We start from the raw sequence: 20,507 nt of genomic DNA, 5'->3' as shown, positions 1-20,507 counted from the left end.
ATGATTGAAGGCCCAGATGGGCGGGAGCTGTGACAATCTTCTGTTGTTTCCCTAGTAGCAATGCAAATTTTCTTAGAAATCTGTAAGACTGATAACTCTCCTGCCCATCTGTAGCACTTTGTTCATACCAAAGGATAGCACTTATGACCTCCTATTATAAAAAGTATGTATCATTGTTCCAAATGAGAATTGAAAGCTTCTAAAAGATAATTCTCGCTTTTTTCCATCATTGTATCCCCTCATCCTATCGCAATGTTTCAGATCAGGTAATTCTCAGTAAATGTTAGTTGCATTTGTACATTTCAGAGCTAGACTTGTGTACTGTGACTAGGATGTATTGAGCCTTCTTTGCAACATATAATAGCTGTTTTCAGGACTGTGGTCTGAGATGCTTTCAGTTGGTGGTCTGTATTTACAGAGGTTGTGAAGTCCAGTATTTTTGGCATTTTATATAAAATAATATCCCATTTCATTTGTTAATTTATCTGTAGCTTTTACATCACTGATGGTTATATTTATCTATTCCTATCTGATTTATACTGCTATAGGCATATCTTGATTATTCAGAGTTTCCTTATTCATGTTAATTATCTATGTGCTTTTATTTGCTCTCTATATTTTAAATCTTTTTTTTCTCACTTTGATGTTTCATCAGAAAGCAGTAGGCAAAAGAGAGAAAACCCAAATCAGATAATTTTACTACTTAGTAGTTTTGTGTTGTTGTTGTTGTTGTTTTATAAATGTTTATAGAGGATGAAGCTGTAGTTAACAGCTGGTGGAGTGACATTTTTGGACTACCCTTAATTATTAATTAGCAGAAGGGTTATTCAAGTTATGGCTTATCTAGGTCAATTTTACTTTGAATTTTATTGGTAGCATTTATTCTACTTAAATTGCTTCAGCTGTAAGATTGTTTTATTGCAACAAAAAATGCAGTGCTATTAGTGCTTTCTGTATTCTTTAGAAAATTCATTCTTGAAACATAAGATGAAATTGTGGAGTTTTCACCAACCACTTATTACTTAGAGCCTTCTAAAAAAGTTTGCTAGGATAACTGAGCTCTTCACTTGTATCTCTTTTATTAAAGGGTAATTTTTAGAAATAATTTTTAAAATCTTGACTCACATACAAAATGACCACATATCAAAGATTTTATTTCACATGTTAATTAACAAGTAAACCAGCAAGATAGTAAAACCATCTCAGTTTTAAAAGAAAATTGAGAGAACAGACACATTTATAGGCAATCAGGAATGGTGAAATGAATTTTCAAATAGATGCAATATTATCCTCAGGGCAATAAAACGTGATTTTTTTAAATCTCTTCTTCCACCAGGGAGAAGTGAATTGCAGAACAAAGTTTATTTGTATCTCTATGGACATGAATCGTTTGCATTGCCATCAGTTTTACCAAAATTGTAAAATAGCTCAGACAGATAAACACAGTAAAGGGCGTAGGCCCCTACAGAATGAGATATTCCCAAGGAATTTGTCCCACAATTCCCAGCACTCCATTGAAAGGACACTCAGTAATCTTTTTGTCCATTTCAAAACCTTTCAGTATATCTTCTGACACTTTCCTTTCTTTCGCATCCAGCATCGTACTTTTTTCTCTCCTTTTTTTTTTTTTTAAAGATTTATTCATGGGGCGCCTGGGTGGCTCAGTCAGTTAAGTGTCTGTCTTCTGCTAAGGTCATGATCTGAGGGTCCTGGGATGGAGCCCGGTGTCGGGCTCCCTGCTCAGCAGGGGAGCCTGCTTCTCCCTCTCCCTCTCCCTCTGCTGGTGCTTGTGTGCGCTCTCTCTCTCTCTCTTTCACTCTCTCAAATAAATAAAAGCTTTAAAAGAAAGATTTGTTCATTTAAGAGAGAGACGGGGGGGGGGGGCAGAGGGAGGGAGAGAACCTCAAGCAGACTCCCTGCTTAGTGCGGAGCCTGCATGGGGCTTGATCCCACAACCCTGAGATCATGACCTGAGCTGAAACCAAGAGTTAGGCACTCAACCAACTGAGCCACCCACACACCCTGACTTCTTCTTGTACACTATAGGTCCTCCCTCCCCACCTCCAGTACTTCTTTCTCAGGGAAGATAACTCACAAGCCCAAGGCTTGGAAGAATGCAGCTGGGAGTCCAGGTTTTTCCTGAGGCTTCCTAATATTTGGATGGCAAGAAATGTAAAGAAGTGGGAAGAGGTGAACCATGGACATGCCCGAGGCTAATTCAAACTGCAGATTCCCAGAAATAAAACAGTTTGGACCTGCCAGTCAGAGAAGGTCCAGATCATTACATTAAAATGCCTTATCACCTAACTTTTACAGTATTGCCCCTGATGTTTATAGCACAGTATTGTAAGAGAGCACTTGCCCAGGTGTTTTCTCCTTGGATGCTCACCACAATTCTGTGAAGTAGCCTAGCGTTCGGTTTTGATCCTCTTACTCAGAGAGAGTAAACCAAGGCACAGAAAAGTTAAATGAACTGCTTAATTTGTACTCAGACTTTCTGAACATTGTCCACTTCATATTCCACTATGCATCCTAGCATTCAACTCAGTGGGCAGTTACTGAATAATAATTATGTTCTTAGCATAATAACATCCGATGCTCCTGATTTTTGTTCACATTTTGTAAGTGTAGAAAGAGGAAATCTTAAGGATGAACTATTGAAGTTAATGTTTTATTTGTATTTGTCAGTGCTTTGTTTTTTGAGGGAAGAGCCAGCTAACTGTTTAGGTAAAAAGGTTGATAAATGGCTGAACAGTGTGGAAGACAGCTATAATTTCTCCATGTTCTCGTACATGTTAGATGAAAGGTAAGTGATTGCATTTCCTTTTCCAATCCCTCTTTTGTAAGGCAATGACAGTTTATTTTCCGGAGAAGAAATGATAGAATACAGTAGTCCACCTTATCTGTAGGGGAGACGTTCCAAGACCACCAGTGGATGCCTGAAGCCGCAGATAGTACCAATCCTACATATACTATTTTTTTCTATATGTGTCTATGATTAAATTTAATTTATGAATTAGGCATAGTAAGAGATTAACAGCAATAGCTAATAATAAAATAGAACAGTTATAACAGTATGCTATAATAAAATTTTATGTGAATGTGGTCCCTCTCTCCAAACACCTTATTGTACTAATCCTCCTCCTCCTCCTCCTCCTTTTTTTTTTTTTTTTTTTGTTTAAAGATTTTATTTATTTATTTGACAGAGCGAGAGAGCTCTGAGAGAGGCAAACGGGGAACAAAGGGAATAGTAGAGAGAGAGGGAGAAGCAGGCTCCCCGCTGAGCAGGGAACCCGATGCGGGCTCGATCCCAGGACCCTTAGATCATGACCTGAGCCGAAGGCAGACGCTTAACCATCTGAGCCACCCAGGCGTCCCAACTTATCCATCTGCTTATGATGATGTGAGATGATAAAATGCCTACATGATGAGATTGAAGGATATAGGCAATGTGATGTGACCTAGAGTTAGGCTACTATAGATTGTCTGACCATGTGTCAGAAGGAAGATAATCTGCTTCCAGACTGTAGTTGACCATAGGTAACAGAAACCAGAGAAAGCATAGCCATGGATAAAAGAGGACTAGTATATACCCTATTTATTAGCAGTATCTGCTCTTGGTATTAACTTGTTTGTTAGCTTTTTTTTTTTTTTTTTGAGTCGTTTATGGTTTCTAGGAGGAAAGAATACCTGTAATATATATTTGAAAATTGTTGTTCCGTAGTTTCAGTGAAATATAGGGGTGGGAAATTGTCATTCTGTTGTATGTAATCCTTTCTGATACTTACATACAAAATGACTATTGCTGTCTGTGTTTTGCAGTGGGAAAATAGCCACAGAGAATGTTTTTTCTCCTTAACATTCTAAGACTTTCCATCCTCATGGAGAGATGTGATGTGATTCATCTGGTTTACTTTTTTGTATTAAAGTGTAGTAGACCCTGTCATCTTTTTTGGAAATGCAACATAAGGCTAGAGATAAACTTCCTATCAGTTTAGCAAGTTCTGTTTGGAGGAAATATGTACTGAATATAATATTTGGTTTGATTTTTTGTTCAAAATTTTCCCATGGTTAGGACAGTAGTTTTCTACATGTATCAGTAGGCAGTAATGATTACTTCAAAGCTTCCAAAGCCAGATACTACACCTGTATGTTCCAGCAGGGTTGCTGAATTTATTCTCAAGATGTATGGTAATGTATACTTTGTATTACTGAGATTGAGTAAGGAAAAGTTACAGTGTTGTCTACGAGCTGTTACACATTAATATTAAAATAATTTGGATTTTTTTTCACCTTGCCTGTCTTCTCTGTAGTTGCACTGTTTGCTTAAATGAACAAGTGAAACATTGCTCTTTATCTTAAGGATTTGTAACAACTTGAAGCATAGAATTCTATAATGAAGTGAAACAATTTTCTTTTTCTTTTTCAGGTTCAGCTCAGCTAATATTTAACATAACCAAATCTGTAGAATACACTGCTTGCAACGAAAGTGTTATCATCCCATGCTTTGTTAATAATGTGGAGGCAACAAACATTAATGAAATGTATGTAAAGTGGAAATTAAAAGGAAAAGACATTTTCACCTTTAATGGAGCTCTACAAAAGACCACTCACGGTGATAACTTTAAGAGTACAAAAATCGTACCGCAAAAATTACTAACTGGCATTGCCTCTTTGGAGATGGACAAGGCAGAGGCTGTTGTAGGAAACTACACTTGTGAAGTCACCGAACTAACCAGAGAAGGCGAAACCATCATAGAACTAAAGTATCGAATTGGTAAGATTTCTATAAAACCTTCCCGTTTATTTGTCCTGTAGTGTCCTGATCCTGTTAGAAAGGAAGCAGAATGGGCCTAGGTACTCCTTTGAATCAAAAAACAGGCTATTAATAATAAATGTTGATGGAATGTTTAACAGCTTTAAGATCATGAGTTTTATCTTATTGTTCTACTTTTCAGAATAAAACTCCTTTGATGTTGGTTAATTTGTATATTGTGTGGTTCTCAGACTTTTGGTTTGAGGACTATTCTGTTGGGGCGAGCAATCCTGAGGTCATCTACTCTGCATTTCTGTTTGTTGCCATCAAAAGTACTTTCTTTCATGTGATTAATTTTCCAGTCTCTTCCCAATTATTTGGCCTTTTTTTTTTTTTAACCTTACACTTTGATCAAGGGTTGACAAGTCCCAGCCATGTCCCCTTTGCAGAGAATAGATGAGAAGGAGAATCAGGAGATTAAAAAATCAGGTTATCATGGATGAATCCTTGAGGTTTCCTATGCTTATCTTTGCTTTGGTGTTTTTTTCACTTGCCGAGATTTAGAAGAACTAGAGATCCAATTCAGTGTATTTGAATTCAGCCTTGATTATAGCACCATGATTTTGTTCTTTTTCACAAACTTGGCTTGGTGAGGTGTATAAAGCAGTAGTTAGCTGAAGTAAACAGCCTGCTTTCTTTTCTTTTCTTTCTCGTGCCAGCTGATTTCTTCAACTACATAGAAGTGCATTATGACTTTCTGTTTTGAAATACCTGTTTACAATCACTAGACATATAACTGATTTTAGGATTACACCATACTTTGAGAACCTCTGCTTTAGAGGGAGCAGAACAATTCAATTGGATCGTCTCTTTGCCTTCTATTCTTCTAGCGTTCATGGTTATAAAATGTCTGTTACCAGATTGAGAGTGGGCTGTTTAGTTTGATGGAATATTTTGACATGGTTTAGGATTAGAAATCAGGAGATCTGAATTCTGTCCCCTATTCTGCAACTTAATTATTTGCCTATATGATCTTGAGAAGTTTCTTCTCAGAATCCAAGTTACCTTGTCTCTGGGATGGGGATGAAAATTGGTCCTTGCTTCTATGTGTCCTGCAGTGTAATGAGCAGCAGCTGAGATCTCTTGTGTGTAAGTTCTGTGTCAGCCAAAGTGCTTTGCAAATGTTGGTTGTGTTCCTGGGATGTTTATTTTATGAAGTAAGATAAGTTGTTGAAGCTGGCCTGGGGTATTGTGAGAGGGATTTCTGTACAGTGAGGAATGGGCAGGAGGCAGCTTAGAGTAGGTTGGCAGAATTTGGAAGGCGTTTCTGCTAGAAGATCTCTTACATTGTAACTTTTATTAATTTGATATTTATTTGGACTAGGGAGCTTTTTTTAAAAAACTTTTATTTGCCCTTCAGCACGGTATAATCATTCAAACACAGTGACTGGAATTAGATAATCTAATACCTAGCTGAAATTTTTCTGAAGGAATGTATACTTTTGTGGGAATAGAAAAATAAGACCAGGAAGAAGCAGTAATTTTGGAGTGTAGTATCAGTCACTGAGAGGCAAACTGTTAAAGTCTAGATGTGAAATTTGAAAGGCTTGACAATGGAATGAAGATGGATGGGGAGGAAGCACCAGTATCTGAGATGAAAACAAAGTTTATAATTTTAAAGATGTGTGATTATCTTTTTTTGTTTTCAAAGTATCCTGTAAAAAAAAATGAGTTGTACGTACCTTTCGGGCCATTAAAATGAGAAGGTGATGTTTTGTTGCAGAGAGTTTAGAAAACTCTACCAGAGGTCTCAGACGTTTGACTTTGCACCCAATTTTATTTTTTGAAATAATTAAAGGTTCATAGAAAATTGCAAAGATAGAACAGAAAGGTGCTATCTACTCTTTGCCCAGTTTCCCCCAGTGATTACTTCTTATGTAATTGTAGTAAAATATCAAAACCAGCAGGTTCACAATGGTACAATGTGTGTATATTTCTTTGTCATTTTATCATACGTGTATTTTTAAGTAACCACCACCACAGTCAAGATACAGAACTACTACTCCATTGACACAAAGATCTTCCTCATGCAGCCTCTTTATAGTCACCTCCCCCTCCAACTACCCCCAGCCTGGCAATCATTAATGTGGTCTCTGTGGCTGTGATTTTGTCATTTCAACAGTGTTGTTTAAGTGGAATCCTACAGTATTTCGAGATTGGCTTGTTTCAGTCAGCACAGTGCCCCTGAGAACTACACAAGTTGTTGTGCGTATCGAGAGTTCATTCTCTCTCTCTCTTTCTCTCTCTCTATGTCTCTGTCTCTCTCTGTCTTTTGGCTGAGTAGTAGTAGTCCATGGTATGGGTATATCACAGCTTGTTTAACCGTTCACCTATTGTAGGACATTTTGGTTGTTTCCAGCTTTGGCTATTACAAATGAAGCCGCTATGAACAATCGTGTACAGGTTTCTATGTGGACATAGTCGTCTTCATTTCTCTGGATAAATGCCCAGAAGTACGATTACTGGGTTATACGTAAGTATACACTTAGTTCTTAAAGAAACTGCCAGACTGTTTTCCAAAGTGGTTTTTTCATTTTACATTCTTTTCAGCAGCATATGAGTGATCTAGTTTCCCCACTTCCTTGCCAGCATCTGGTGTTGTCTCTGTTTTACACCCATTTTTGACTGGAGAAAGAAATAAACCCCCTCTGCTCAAAAATGTTAATTTGGGGCAGGACTCTTACTGTGGAATACAAAGTTACTGTAGTAGGGGTACTTACCCATCTTGTGGACTTTAGGGAGTTAGGCAGTAGAAACCATTTGTACTATGTTGTGCTTTTTTTTTTTTTGCAAATGTAGGCATAAAGGAGGAATAGAAATTACTTAATAGAGAATTCTACTTAGTGGAATGTGGAGTAATGGTGACCATTTGTGTTCTTTTTTTTGAGCACTAGGACTGAATATGTGGAAGCAGTATATGCGAATTAGAGTTTTATATACCTCTGATGTCTGTGTATAGTATCGTACCATGGAGGGAGCACAGGATTTGAATTTAGAAAGCTTTTTCTATACTTCACCATTTTCTAGTTTAAGAAAACTTGTTTGAGGAACTCAGCCTATGTGGTCCTCAGTTTTGTCTCTAAAATGGTTATACCATCTCCATGACGCAACTGAAATGTATATAAGTTAATATCTCTCTTTCTTAAAAAGATTTATTGAGTACCTACTATGTGCCAGGCACTGTGCTAGACACTATGGAGTCAGTGATGACTAAGACATGATCCCTGCTTTCAAGGAAATGATAGCAGTATAAATAAGAACAGTAAAATAACCTGACATTTATTTGAGCACATACAAGATACTTCATGTATATTGTGTCCTGTGATCTTCTCAAGAGCTCTAGGAGATAGACATAGGTTTTACCATTTAACAAATGAGGAAACAGGTGAGATTTAAACTGCTTGTTCAAGAATTGAGTCACAGCCAGGATTTTAACCTAGATCTGTCTGTCTTCAAAACCCAAGATTTTTACAACCATGCTTATATGGTTTCTTTGAAAACACCTTGTAAATAACCAAATACTAAATGTAAATAAGTTATAACAGTTATTAATATCTATATTGATATTATTAATAATACAAAAACTTGGAGACTTAAAATTTTACATTTCTCCAAGTAAGTTATTAAGGTTTTGTTTTAAAAAGGTAAGTTCAAATTCAGTAGAGTTGCCATTTCCGTCATTCTCGGCATGATCTATATTATGCTCATGAGGTTGGCATGAGGGCATTGCAAGATCCTTGAAATAGTTCTCTAGTGCGGTGTAACAAATAACAAATGTAGTGGCTTAAAACAGCACCCGTTTATTAGCTCACATTTTGTAGGCCACAGTTCTGGTCATGGTGTAACTAGGTTCTCCACACAAAGTCTTAACGAGCCTAAAATCAAGGTGTTGGCCAGGCTGTGTTCTCACGTGGAGTTCTGGATCCTGTTCCAAGCTTACATGATTGTGGTAGAATTCAGTTCCTTGTGATTGTAGGATGGAAGTCCCTGTTTCTTTGCTGTATGTCCACTAGGGGCTTCTCTTCCCTGAGGTTGCCTCATTCTTTGCCACATGGCCTCTTCCACGTGTAAAGCCAGCAAAGAAGATCCTTCCTCCTGTAGAATCCCTCTCACATACTGAATCTTCTACAGGAAGAGCACAGGCCCTTTTAAGGGCTCATTTGATTAGACCAGCCCCCTCTCTCCCAAAGGCAATTGCTCTTTAGTGAAGCCAACAGGTTGGGCACCTTACTCACATCACCAAAATCCCTTTTCACATATGACACAACATAATCATGGGAATGAAATCCATCATATTCACTGTCCCATCCCTTCTTCAGGGGAGAGGGAATTACAAAAGGCTGATTGTAGGGAGTAGGATTTGGCCACCTTAGAATTCTGGGTTACGTAAGAAACGGGGGGCTGTAGCCTAGCCAAGTCGACACATCAAAAAAGTCATCACAATCCTGAAACATCAAATAAAAATTTGGCTTGAGTTTTAATGTTGTAAATTTTATCCTGATCTTCTTTTGCGGAAACTGTTGTTTGTGAAGGTTTACCATGTATATATTTGAAAGAAAGGCATACTTACATTGATTAAAGTGATCTTTCCACTTTTTCCAGTTATCCCATTTTGTACACAGTGATAAGGGAAATGAAGTACTGGGTTTTTATAACACTTAGGCTGGGAAGAAAAATTTAAACACTCATTCATAGACCATACTCTCTTAATATCATTTCTTTGCTTTTCTACTAATGAGTTCATCTTCCTGAGAGCCACACTGTCTGAACAGGAATTGGGGAAGAGTAATGGGCAGAGTTGTCAGCCATAGCTTGAATGGAATAACATTGCCTTTGGATTAGCTTTCTTAATCCTAAAGTGGAAAAATATCTGATATTGTTCTTAGTCCATTTTAAGCTTATTTTCTTAGTGCCATAGACATTCAAAATTGAGAAGGACCTTTGAGAAGTATCTTATCTCTTTTCTCCCATTGAGGAACAAGAGTTAAAGTCATCTGACAGTAGTATCAAATCAATAGCTTAATGGGCATATAAGTGGTTTTATATGAAACATTGGCTTTTTCCCCCCAGCACCTCATTTGGTTCTTGAACGTCCAATTCAGTGATCCTCACACTCTCCACCTTAACCAATTAGAGAGGTAACACATTCATGTCAGTGAGAAGAGATAAGTTATGGCAGAGGTGTGCAGCAGTGAGTTTGAACTGAGAGAATGATGGAGCACCCCCTCCATGCTTGTGCGTGTGCTCACACACATACACACACACACTTACTATGGAGAACATATTAAAATCTTGGGGTGGGGGCTGAGAGGTGAGCCTGTGTGAAGTTTGAATAAACCTTCTGATAAGTTTCAATTAAGAATCACTTAGACAATGGTGTTTTTTGTTGTATAATCCCGCCTTCTGTATGTCACTGCAGTGTCTCTTACACTGCTTATTTCCGCAGAGAGGCTTGGAGTCCTCCAGTAGTCATTTAGTCTCTCACTGTCTAATTCACGAATTACTTCTATCACGCCCCAGGAAGTTATCATTCAGACTTCTTACCTGAACACTTGACGTGAGGAAACTCTCTTACTTCCCAAAGGATCTCAGTCTACTAGTAGGCAGTTCCAGTTCTAACTTAAGTCAGGCTAGAATTTGCAGTCCTGTAATTTCTCTTTATGAGGAGGGCTATGGTATTTCCCTCCCAAGCTTATTCTTCTGTAAGTTTGAAATCCCCAGTTCTTCCAGCCATTGCTAATGGTTTCAGGATCCCCATTCTAGTCACCTTCTTTTGGAACAATTTCCTGTTATGTCTTTAAATGCGATGAGTGAAAATGTACTCAAGACCGTGTTTGCGGGTCACACCTTGCCTTCCTGCCACTACCCAATTGCTGCAGCAACTTTCTGATTGATCCCGCTCTGTAATCCATTCTCCACATGGCTGGCAAAGATTTTAAATGAATCATTCTCCCCTGTTTGAAGTTTTCCAGTCACTTAGCATTGCTCTTACAATAAAATCCAAACTCTCATAACAAGCTGTTGAGACCCAACATTATCTTGCCCCATCTCCTCTTATATCACTAAATTCTAGCCACCATTTACTTGCTTGAACTTGCTGTTCCTTCGGTGTCTCTTCTTCCCTGTCTTCATGTGGCTCGGATCCAGTTCCTCACCCCAGAGACCTCTCCTTACTACCCACAAAACTCTGATCTTCAATTCCTCCCCTTCCTCGAGCATGGCCCCACCTGCCATGTTCACTGTCAGACCTTAAATGTCTAGAATACCCTATCCATGGTGTGATTTCAGTAAATATTCATGACTTGAAAAATGGTGGTCAGACTGTGGTCAGACACACCTCGTATTTATAGGTTTCTATCAATATATCCTGAGATTGTTTTGTTGCATAGGGAGGGAGGTCAGTGAAAGGACATTTCATTGTCAGCTCGTCTTAAACACATACTGATTATGTTGATCAGATACTGGCTGTATTTTGAATGTAGAGCCCGTAAGATTTGCTGTGGGACTGGGTGTGGGGTGTGAGAAAAACCAAGGAGTTGAGGATGACTGTAAGGTTTTTGGTCTGAGTAATTGGAAGAGTCAGCCCTACCAAAATGGGGAAACCCGAGAGGGGAGGTTTAGTGAAGTAGGTGGAGGGGTATCAGAAGTCCATTGGGACATGAAAACTTCAGATACTTAAGATCCTTGGTTCATTATAGATCTTGGATACCAGCCGTTTATCCATAGGGAGGGGGGAGGGGGTAACCGGGTGATGGGTATTAAGGAGGGCACATGTTGTAATGAGCACTGGGTGTTACATGCAACTAATGAATCGTTGCACACTACATCAAAAGCTAATGATGTGTACTGTATGCTGGCTAATTGAACACAATAGAAAAATAAAGATCCTTGGTTCCCTGTGCCTCAGTTTCCTCAGCATTAAGAAGGGGTTAATAATTCCTCATACAATAATTGTGAGAATTTGAGGAGTTAATATAGACAACTCAAAATAATAGAGAAAATGGATAGGGAAAATAAATTGATTAGGAGTAGTCATTAGATCATAGAGCTTTTATCAGATCCTTTGGGCATTAGATGTGAAAACCTAAGCATAATTTACAAAATTTTTTCCTGGTAGATTTTAGGCCAAATTAAAATAGGTTTTCTTTGGTGTATGAAAATAGTAAAACAGTTGGAAATTGGAAATTAAGGTATTGATTCAGAGTATCTGAAAAATGTGTCTCTTGGTAGAGATCTGCAAAAAATGAAACATAGTCTTCCATTCACTCACCGAACTATCTCTTGACTATTAGAACCTTCAACAGCAAATCTATTGAGTCTCTGCTATGTACGGGGTGAAATGCTAGATTCTGAAATCTAATATCTCTAAGACAGAATTTATAATGTTGTTATATTCTGTTGTTATGTTATTGCGAACATTTACTAGGTTTTAACAGAAGGTTCATACAAGAAATGTATTCTTATGGTATGAAAGCCTGCAAGGTTCTTCACATGCCGATATGGAATGGCAGGGCCGGGGAGGATTTGAATGAATAGCGTTGATTTCAGAGGAACACCAGTGCTTGCTTTGGGCAGTGTTTAGGAATGTTCTTCAAAGAGCAGATCCCCCATGTACAGGCAAACTTTGAAATGTCTTTGGTACATTTATTTGGCTTTATTATTAAAGAAGAAATTTCATAGATAAAATCAGTGTCTTAAGTGTTAAGATGAAATGAAACTTAATGTTTTAAAAGTTGTCAAATTATTAGAAGTCTTTTTGTTTCAGTTTCCTTCACATAGACTGTGTGGCTCTGTTTTCACTGTTTAGGTAACATGTGACCTACTTAACAGAAATTTCCTTAATACCTAATTTTATAATCATCGTAAGGAGGGTTGACTGAGTATTTGGTACATAGCCAAGCTTTGTTTTAAGTCCTTTTCTTTCTTTTTTTTTTTTTTTAAGATTTTGTTTATTTATTTAAGAGAGAGAGGGAAAGCACAAATGGGGGGGAGGGGCAGAGGGAGAGGGAAAAGCAGACTCCCCGCTAAGCAGGGAGGCCGATGTGGGGCTCAATTCCAGGACCCTGAGATCACCCTGAGCAGAAGGCAGATGCTTAACAGCCTGAGCCACCCAGGCACCCCCATTTTAAGCCCTTTTCACATAGTAGCTTTGTTAATAGTTGCAACAGCCCTTCAAGGCATAGGTACTATGTTGTACTGGTTTGACAGTTGAGATCACTAAAGAACAGAGAGGTGTTAAGACTTTGTCCATACTCATAAAGCTTATAATATAGAGTTAGGTTTCAAGACAGGCATCATGGCTGCAGAGCCCTATTCCCGGCTCTTGGGCCATATTGTCTCCTTTCTTAAATCATAGGTTAGGGAAAATAGGGAAAAAACACTTAAGCTCACTTCTTGTTTCATAAATAAAATTCCCTATATAAGTAAACTGTTTGTGTAATTTGTAATTATTTTAAGGCCACAGCTTTAATAAGTTATTTTTATTTTCTATCTTCACAGTAAAAATATATTGTTGACTATTTAGTGGCAGGAATTAACATGATTATAGTAAATATTAATTGTGATTTCTGCTTTCTTCCCAGTTTCATGGTTTTCTCCAAATGAAAATATCCTCATTGTCATTTTCCCAATTTTGGCTGTACTTCTGTCTTGGGGACAATTTGGTATTGTGAGTAAGTATTTATTTCTATTTTTCATTTATGTTTTAATGATGAAAATATTATTTCTGAGAGGTAATATTAGTGAGATAGTCTATCTTAGTTGTATTAGGAAATGTGATAATGTGATAAATAATAATATACAGTCTCAATATTCTTCTTGAAGTGTATATTTTCCCGAACACTTTGCTGCAGTTCACTTTTAGTTCTTAAGGTTTTTTAAAAATTCCTAAGAATGAATAGTGGGAATCCTAATAATAACAATACCTTAAACTCATATAGAGTATAGTGTTTTCAGAGCCTTTACACACATTGTTTTGGCAAAGAGATGGTCACAGCCCTACATTAGTGTTAGGGTAGGATATTGTACTTTTGAGCATTAAGACTGCCTCTCTTTATTTTCCTACTTTGCACTTGTCTGTGTACATGTGTTCATCCTAGGAAAAGCCCCATTTGAACCATGTTTTGGCATCCTTACTATGATTCTGCAGCCTCTAAGGAAATAGCCATGGGTGAATTGTGGCTTTTGATCATGTTTTGCTGTAATAATCATGTGACCAAACTTCTCAGGGTAAATCTTGATGCTGTTTCAGATTTAGTGTCAACAATGGGGAATTGTCACTACTAGGTAAAAAGGTAGTATGGATTCTGGTTGATACTTAGACTCAACCATATTTCTCTACCGGTTTGGTAAAAGAAATTTACTAAATTGTTGAAGTCTAAACATTTAAACTTCTAACATGTAAGATTTATTCCTCATCTCCCTATCATGCAATGAAACGGTCATTGAAGGCCAGTTAGCAGTTATACACGGCAAGGTATGACTAATGCTGATCTCATTTATTTCATTCTGCAACCTTTAAAAAAGTGAAAGCTAGTAAAATGTTGTAGTGGATTGGCCTATTGTATATTTCATGAATTCTACTTTTACTCAGAAATCTAAAGTGATGAAAATGGAAGAGAGATGACTGATTATATATTCTGTGGGCTCTTCTCAATGTATGGCACTCTGTAAAATGTTTTGTGATTTCCGAGCTGTTCTCAACTTTTGTCTAAAAGCAAAGAAAGGGAAGAAAGGGCTAACAGTGACAACTGTCAAGATATTTCACAACTTTTATTTTTAAAAAAGTGTCTAGACTTCTTGTGGAAATTTTCTTAGAATTTTGGTAAGCCTTTTATATCACGAAAAAGACTGATAGAGCATCAAGACCTATTCAGTCTTTCCTGATGTTAGGGAAAGCATTTATCTTTATTGGCAGACCCAGGCCATAAGCCCATGTAGAGGTAGAGAATAGCCTTTTTTTAAGATTATGAAATTATTTCACAGTAATGTGATTTGTTGCATTTTGATTGAAGTTTGCTGATCGTGGCATTATCATAGTGACATTATTTTTACTGACTGAACCAGGAGTCAGTCTGTTCACTATCAGCCATATTTTTACAAAATAAGCTTTACAATTTTTCTGACTTAAAAAATAATAAATATCACTTTAGAAACCCTTATGCAGTATAGGAAATTATAGAGCAAAAACAAAAATCTGAAGTCCCCCAACCTAGAAATAAATTATTGGTGTATTCTAGTGAGTTTTCTCCTTCCCTTTCAGTTTTTTTTCTATGCATTTTTGTTATGTTCTTTAAAAAAGAAAACCGTAAATGGACTCATATAACTTATATACTTATATCCTGATTTCCCCCCTTGTTTTCAGAAATCTTTTTATAGCTGTCTGTGCTCTACTTTTATGGTTGTACTCTAATTTACTTAACTCTCATCTTGATGGATATTAAGGATGTTTCCAATTTTTTTTGATACTATGGAAATAATTCTGCTAAAGATATGTAAGACTGGAAATGGCAGAGATATTTTCAGGCTCTTGATACATACTGCCAAAGTGTTTTCTTGAAATTTTGTATCAGTTACTGCAGATGAGAATATCTGTTTTTCACCTCATAATCCTGGCATAGTTCTAAAATCTTTGCTAATAATTTGATGGGTGAAAAATCTTATTTTAATTTTCAGTTTGTGTTAGGTTGAATGCTCTTTTTAAATATTTATTCCACTGATCATATTTTAAAGAACATGCTTATGAAGCTAAAAAAATATTTTGATGGCAATTTTTTATTTAGGCTCTCCTTAGAACAAGTAAATGTGGGGGGTGGTGTGGAGGAGGGCCTATGTACTTGATTCACGCAGCCTGGACTCCCATTGAAAGGTGTTTATGATAAGAGTACCTACATATTTGTGGAACCCTTGCTCTGTATGATACATGCTGGAAAGCACTGACCTCTGCAGTCAGCTCGCAGGAACTCAGTGGGGGTAGGTGCCATCGTTATCCCTATTTTATAGATTAAAAACCTGAGGTGCAGGTAGGTTAGGCCATTTGCCACAGCACCCCAGCTCTTCTCTGGTACTACTGGGATTTGAACCAGTGCTCTTTACCACTACACTGTGCTACCTCCCTGTCTTGAACTTATTTTGAGACCTTTTTTTTCCACGAAGAGGGAACCTATATCTGGGTATACATACTCAGTAGATGAAACTTACTGACAGAGCAGAATGTAGACCTACTTTGTTTAATTTATTCAACAAGTATCTGTTGACAGGGTGCCTAGTGATTGTTAGGCATGGGCTCATTGGTTCGAGATATGAAAGTGAAGTGCATATTGCCCCTGGCTTTGTAACACTCACGTTTCAGTTGAGGAAACATGTGAGTGTGTATGTTCTGTGCCTTCTGTCCCATTTTGGGGATAGTCATGGATCTAAGTCTACCTTATTTGGGGTATCCTTTCTAAGAGGCCTCCTGTTTATGGCCTGGGGATTCCACCAAACAGGAGAGCCCCTCTGTTTTCCACTTGCCATTAGGTTATGTGGTAAGGCGTAGTATCGTATAGCCAGAGTTATTAATAGTAACTCAGACCTATGACTTTCACTTCCTGGATTTCTAGTTGTCCTTCACTGTTTCAAGTTACCATTTATGGTCTGTATTTGACCATAGGAGGTTTCCCTCGGTGGTTTTTCTACTCCGGTATGTCAGTCTTCTAGTGGTCCAAGATTCAACTTGGACTTTCCATAGGCTAAACGTATAGTAAAGAACAGGTTATGCCTTCATTTTTAGGTGAAAGAGTTACTTTCTACCAGAAATTTATCTTGCACTCTATCTTAGGATGCCATTGCTCCTACTGAGGAAGAAGCCTCAGAAGACTTTTCAACTCCTGAAGCCAAGCCAGGACTTGGTGAGCCCTAGACCATGTTTTGAAGAGAAAGGTTTCTTACAGGGAAATGTTCCTAAACATCTTTGCCTTTATCTTTAACTTACAGACTTTTAAGCAGAATCCTAATGCTTAGCAAACAGCTCAGAGATCACTAGAATCAAAAACTGAGTGTTAACCAAAGTCATAAATCTCTAGTAGTATTACATTTCGGGCACATTCTTTCTGTTCTGAAAACTGTACCAACTCACAGTTTCCAGTGTTGATGACAATCAAGTTATTGGCTGATTTCCAGGGTTCTTCTTCCTCAGTCTTTGGTAGTACACCTGGTAATTTCTGTCATTAAGATATTTGATAAGTGATTTCAAGTATTGCCCTCCAGGATCTGTAGTTCCTATAGGGTTAAGGTTCAGTTCCATACCAGGGACTTCAACATTCTAAAATTCTTTGAGTCACGCATATCTGTTTTACTTTTCCTTTCTTTGAACTTGTCTTTACACAAAACTGTGAGACCATAAACAGGACCAAATAAGCTGAAACTCTGCAAAGCAATCTAAAATAAATGCAAAAAAATTACTATTGCTCCATGACCTTTAAAATTTTGGTCAAAACATTAAAAACCCTCTTACTGTCAGTAATAACACTATTAGGAAATGGGGGAAAAAAGTAAAACTATTTAGTACATGCTAAATTGAAACATCAGAAACACTGAGAATTAAAGTGTTCCAGTAAGAGTAGTTGAACGGTGCTTGCCTCCTCCTTGTTACATAACTTTGAATACAGAGCAGGCATCTTTTTTTATGCCTCAGTGAATTGTCATACTCCTTTTTAGGTTTGGATTAGCTTCCAACATTTCATCCTTTGCATTTATAGTGTTATACAATATCTCCAAGAATTTCTTTTATGTGAAGTTTTTTGCCAGAGTCACCACTTCTGGGACATCTGCATTCCTTTTGTCACAACCTACTCACTGTCCTCATTTATGCCAGTAAGTTCACTTTTACTGAGTTTCTCTGACTGTATATCTAGTCTCTTGAATGGCAGCAGTGTTGACATTCCCACAGTCAGCTGTTTTGTGATGTCATTTACATTGTATTTGAATCTCTCTTCCAACACTATTACTTTATATTTCCTTATTTTTTCATCTTTGCTGCCCTGTTTCCTCCTTTGATAATCCATCATAAAATATCACATTGATTTGTTACTGGGAGACAAGGAAGTTACACAACACATTCTCTGCTCTCTGTGCGTGAACTGAGTAACACATGTTCAGTGAGTAGTCACCAGCAGTCTTTGAAAGAAGTGACATGATTGGTCACTGACCATGATACACATCTGATATTAACAGGGTGATTTGTGGACTGAGGAGATAGCAGTGAAGTTTGCATTTCATGCAAGTACCCAGTTAATATATTGTGGTAGCTGAAATTTGTACTGTGATTTGGGGGCATTTGTGTTATTTAAACCATGGTAACTGAAATTCATGAATACTGGAAGTGGACCAAGCGAGGACTGCTGTAATTTATTTCAAATCCATGCTTTCTAGGCATCCTTCATGTCATTTTCTAACTTTTCTAATCCTTGCTCATGGTTATTCCATAAAGATTTTGGTTACTGTTCAGAGGCATTTGGTTATATGTTCATGTGGAAATCATTGTTGGGAAATTCAAGGGAAAAAATCCTCACAACAGCTTTGAGATCCTACTAAGTCCTTGAATCCAGTTTTTAGGACTAGCTTATAAATACTGAAAGTAATTAGACCATGCGCACACATAAAAAGAATGTAATGGGACAGGGAATTTCTTTATAGATTAGAAAAATCATTCCGAAGAAGTGAAGACATAACCTAACTTGCACTAGGAAAGTTCTATCCAGGAAGGTAAAATATCATCACAATAAATAATACTACAAAGAATCATTCTGTGACCTGGTTGATGGATTCTATTAATAGGACTTTGTTATTAAGTTTACTCTGAATTCTGTTCAATAATCTTGAACTTCTCATGCTTTCCCTTGGTCCTCGCCATGTAATTATCAACAGTTCTGTTATTAAATGTTTTTATGCCCTGGTGTTATTGTAGGAGGAACTGAACAAAACTAGAGCTCGGCAGTATGTTCTTGTAGAAATGCAGTTGTTATTCCTTCGACCCCTTCCAAATGCAAACATCCAATTTCCTGCATACATTCTGAAGTTATGGCACCATCCACAAGACCAGGGAACATTTGGAACCAAGAAAAGGAAGTTAGCATGTTGCACATCATCTTCTTTCATCTTCTGAATTCAGAGTACTTACTGCACAGTGCCTGCCTGGGCTTTTTCATTTCTGGGTCCTATAGACCATGCATGTGTCAGTATTCATGTTTACAAAATTGTTTCATCAAAGCCAGTTAGGTAATGTATGGAGTTTATTATAAGATTCTTTTACTTGCCAAAGGCAAGTAATCAGTTTATAATTGGCATTAATGTTCCTTTTTCTCCAGCACCAGATTCACAAAGCCTTCATTGTTTTTTTTAATGAGTGTGTTAAATATTTATAAAATAGTAATTTAAATTTAATTTCATTTAAAATTTAAAATTATTTAAAATTAAATTAAAAATTTTGAAATTGTAATTTCACTTTAAAAGTGATCAGATATGCTTTTTCCTGATTCAAAGACAATATTGATTTGCAACTTAACAGATACCAAAGAGATCCTACAATTACTCTCCTAGAATGTCAGAAAATAGCACTGTAATAATGAAATCAAACATGTCTCCCTTTATGATTTATTCTTAATCTGGTGTGCATTACCCTTCACCGGTTAGCCTTTTTATCTGACCACTAACTCACTAATCACTCAGTAAGGGACCATCTAAGTGTCATGTTTTTAAGCAGATACTGAATTCATAGATTTTTGGGTTTTGTTGGTTAGATAGACTGAGGTCTGTGTGGACCTGTATGGGCATATTGAGTCCCAATTTTGGAGTATCATGAAAACTAAGGTGGTAGATTTTATTTGATCTCCAGGTTGATCTGGTAATTTCACTAGATTTTATCATCCACAACCTACATTTTGTCTTATATGTCCTTTATATCAGTTACAAGGAGACAAGAAAACTTAACTGGAGTATCTGTTTATAACATTAGCTGTTGCTTCAGGTGACTAGAGGGATATGTCATTTTTTACTCCCATGAATTCAAAAAGATTAAATAGGCTAGATTTAGGCTAGATTAGACCCATACCTTTTATTTATTGAATTGTGAAAGAAGATAAGGGAGTAACATTCCATCCTCACTCCTGCTCCTTCCCAACACACACACACACACACACACACACACACACACATGAATGTAAGAGCCTTGAGGCAGAAGTGTTTGGATTTGGCTATTTTATTCAATGCCAGTATTTAGAATAGCAATTATCACATAGTAGGGCATAATCAACTATTGTTGCATAATCTTCTACTTGTACCTTGATTTAGTTGGTATGATTTGGGCTAATAAAAGGGCCTGCTACATTGTGGGTGCATAGCAGATATTTCTGAAACAAATGAATTAATCAGTCTAGCTCATTTCTGAGAAGTAGCTTGCTATATTTAATTATTTTATAGAAGGTGTAAAAAGGGAAAATTTTAGAATTCCTAATTTGTTGTCAGAAATGTGATAGTTTTCCCATATATTTGGTACTCCTTTGTGGCAGCATTAGAGTTGTGAGTTTGTGTTAAAAATACACATACTGACACCACCAAATGCCGGTGAGGCTGAGGAGCAGCAGGAACTCTCGTTCATCGCTGGTGGGAATGCAGAATGGCACAGCTGCTTTTTGGAAGACAGTTTGGCAGTTTC

The 20,507-nt window shown here is 37.2% G+C and overlaps 1 protein-coding gene across 7 annotated transcripts in view; it reads left to right on the top strand.

Annotated features, from left to right (window-relative positions):
• CD47 (CD47 molecule) overlaps positions 1-20,507 on the top strand; it is a 45,392-nt gene that overhangs the window by 7,886 nt on the left and 16,999 nt on the right. For all 7 annotated transcript variants that reach the window (XR_005832161.1, XM_040621207.1, XM_040621206.1 and 4 more), the window contains exons 2-3: positions 4,430-4,777; positions 13,399-13,488. Coding sequence is in view for 6 of the 7 variants with exons in the window: in XM_040621207.1 (XP_040477141.1) it covers positions 4,430-4,777; positions 13,399-13,488 (438 nt within the window). In the remaining variant the exon portion in view is untranslated. The remainder of the gene's footprint in view (positions 1-4,429; positions 4,778-13,398; positions 13,489-20,507) is intronic.

The sequence above is a fragment of the Ursus maritimus genome, unplaced genomic scaffold (assembly GCF_017311325.1).
Source record: "Ursus maritimus isolate PB19 unplaced genomic scaffold, ASM1731132v1 scaffold_4, whole genome shotgun sequence".
Classification (NCBI taxonomy): Eukaryota; Metazoa; Chordata; class Mammalia; order Carnivora; family Ursidae; genus Ursus; species Ursus maritimus.
The sequence above is the reverse complement of the archived record's forward strand: the minus strand, read 5'-3'. Positions and strand labels throughout refer to the sequence as shown.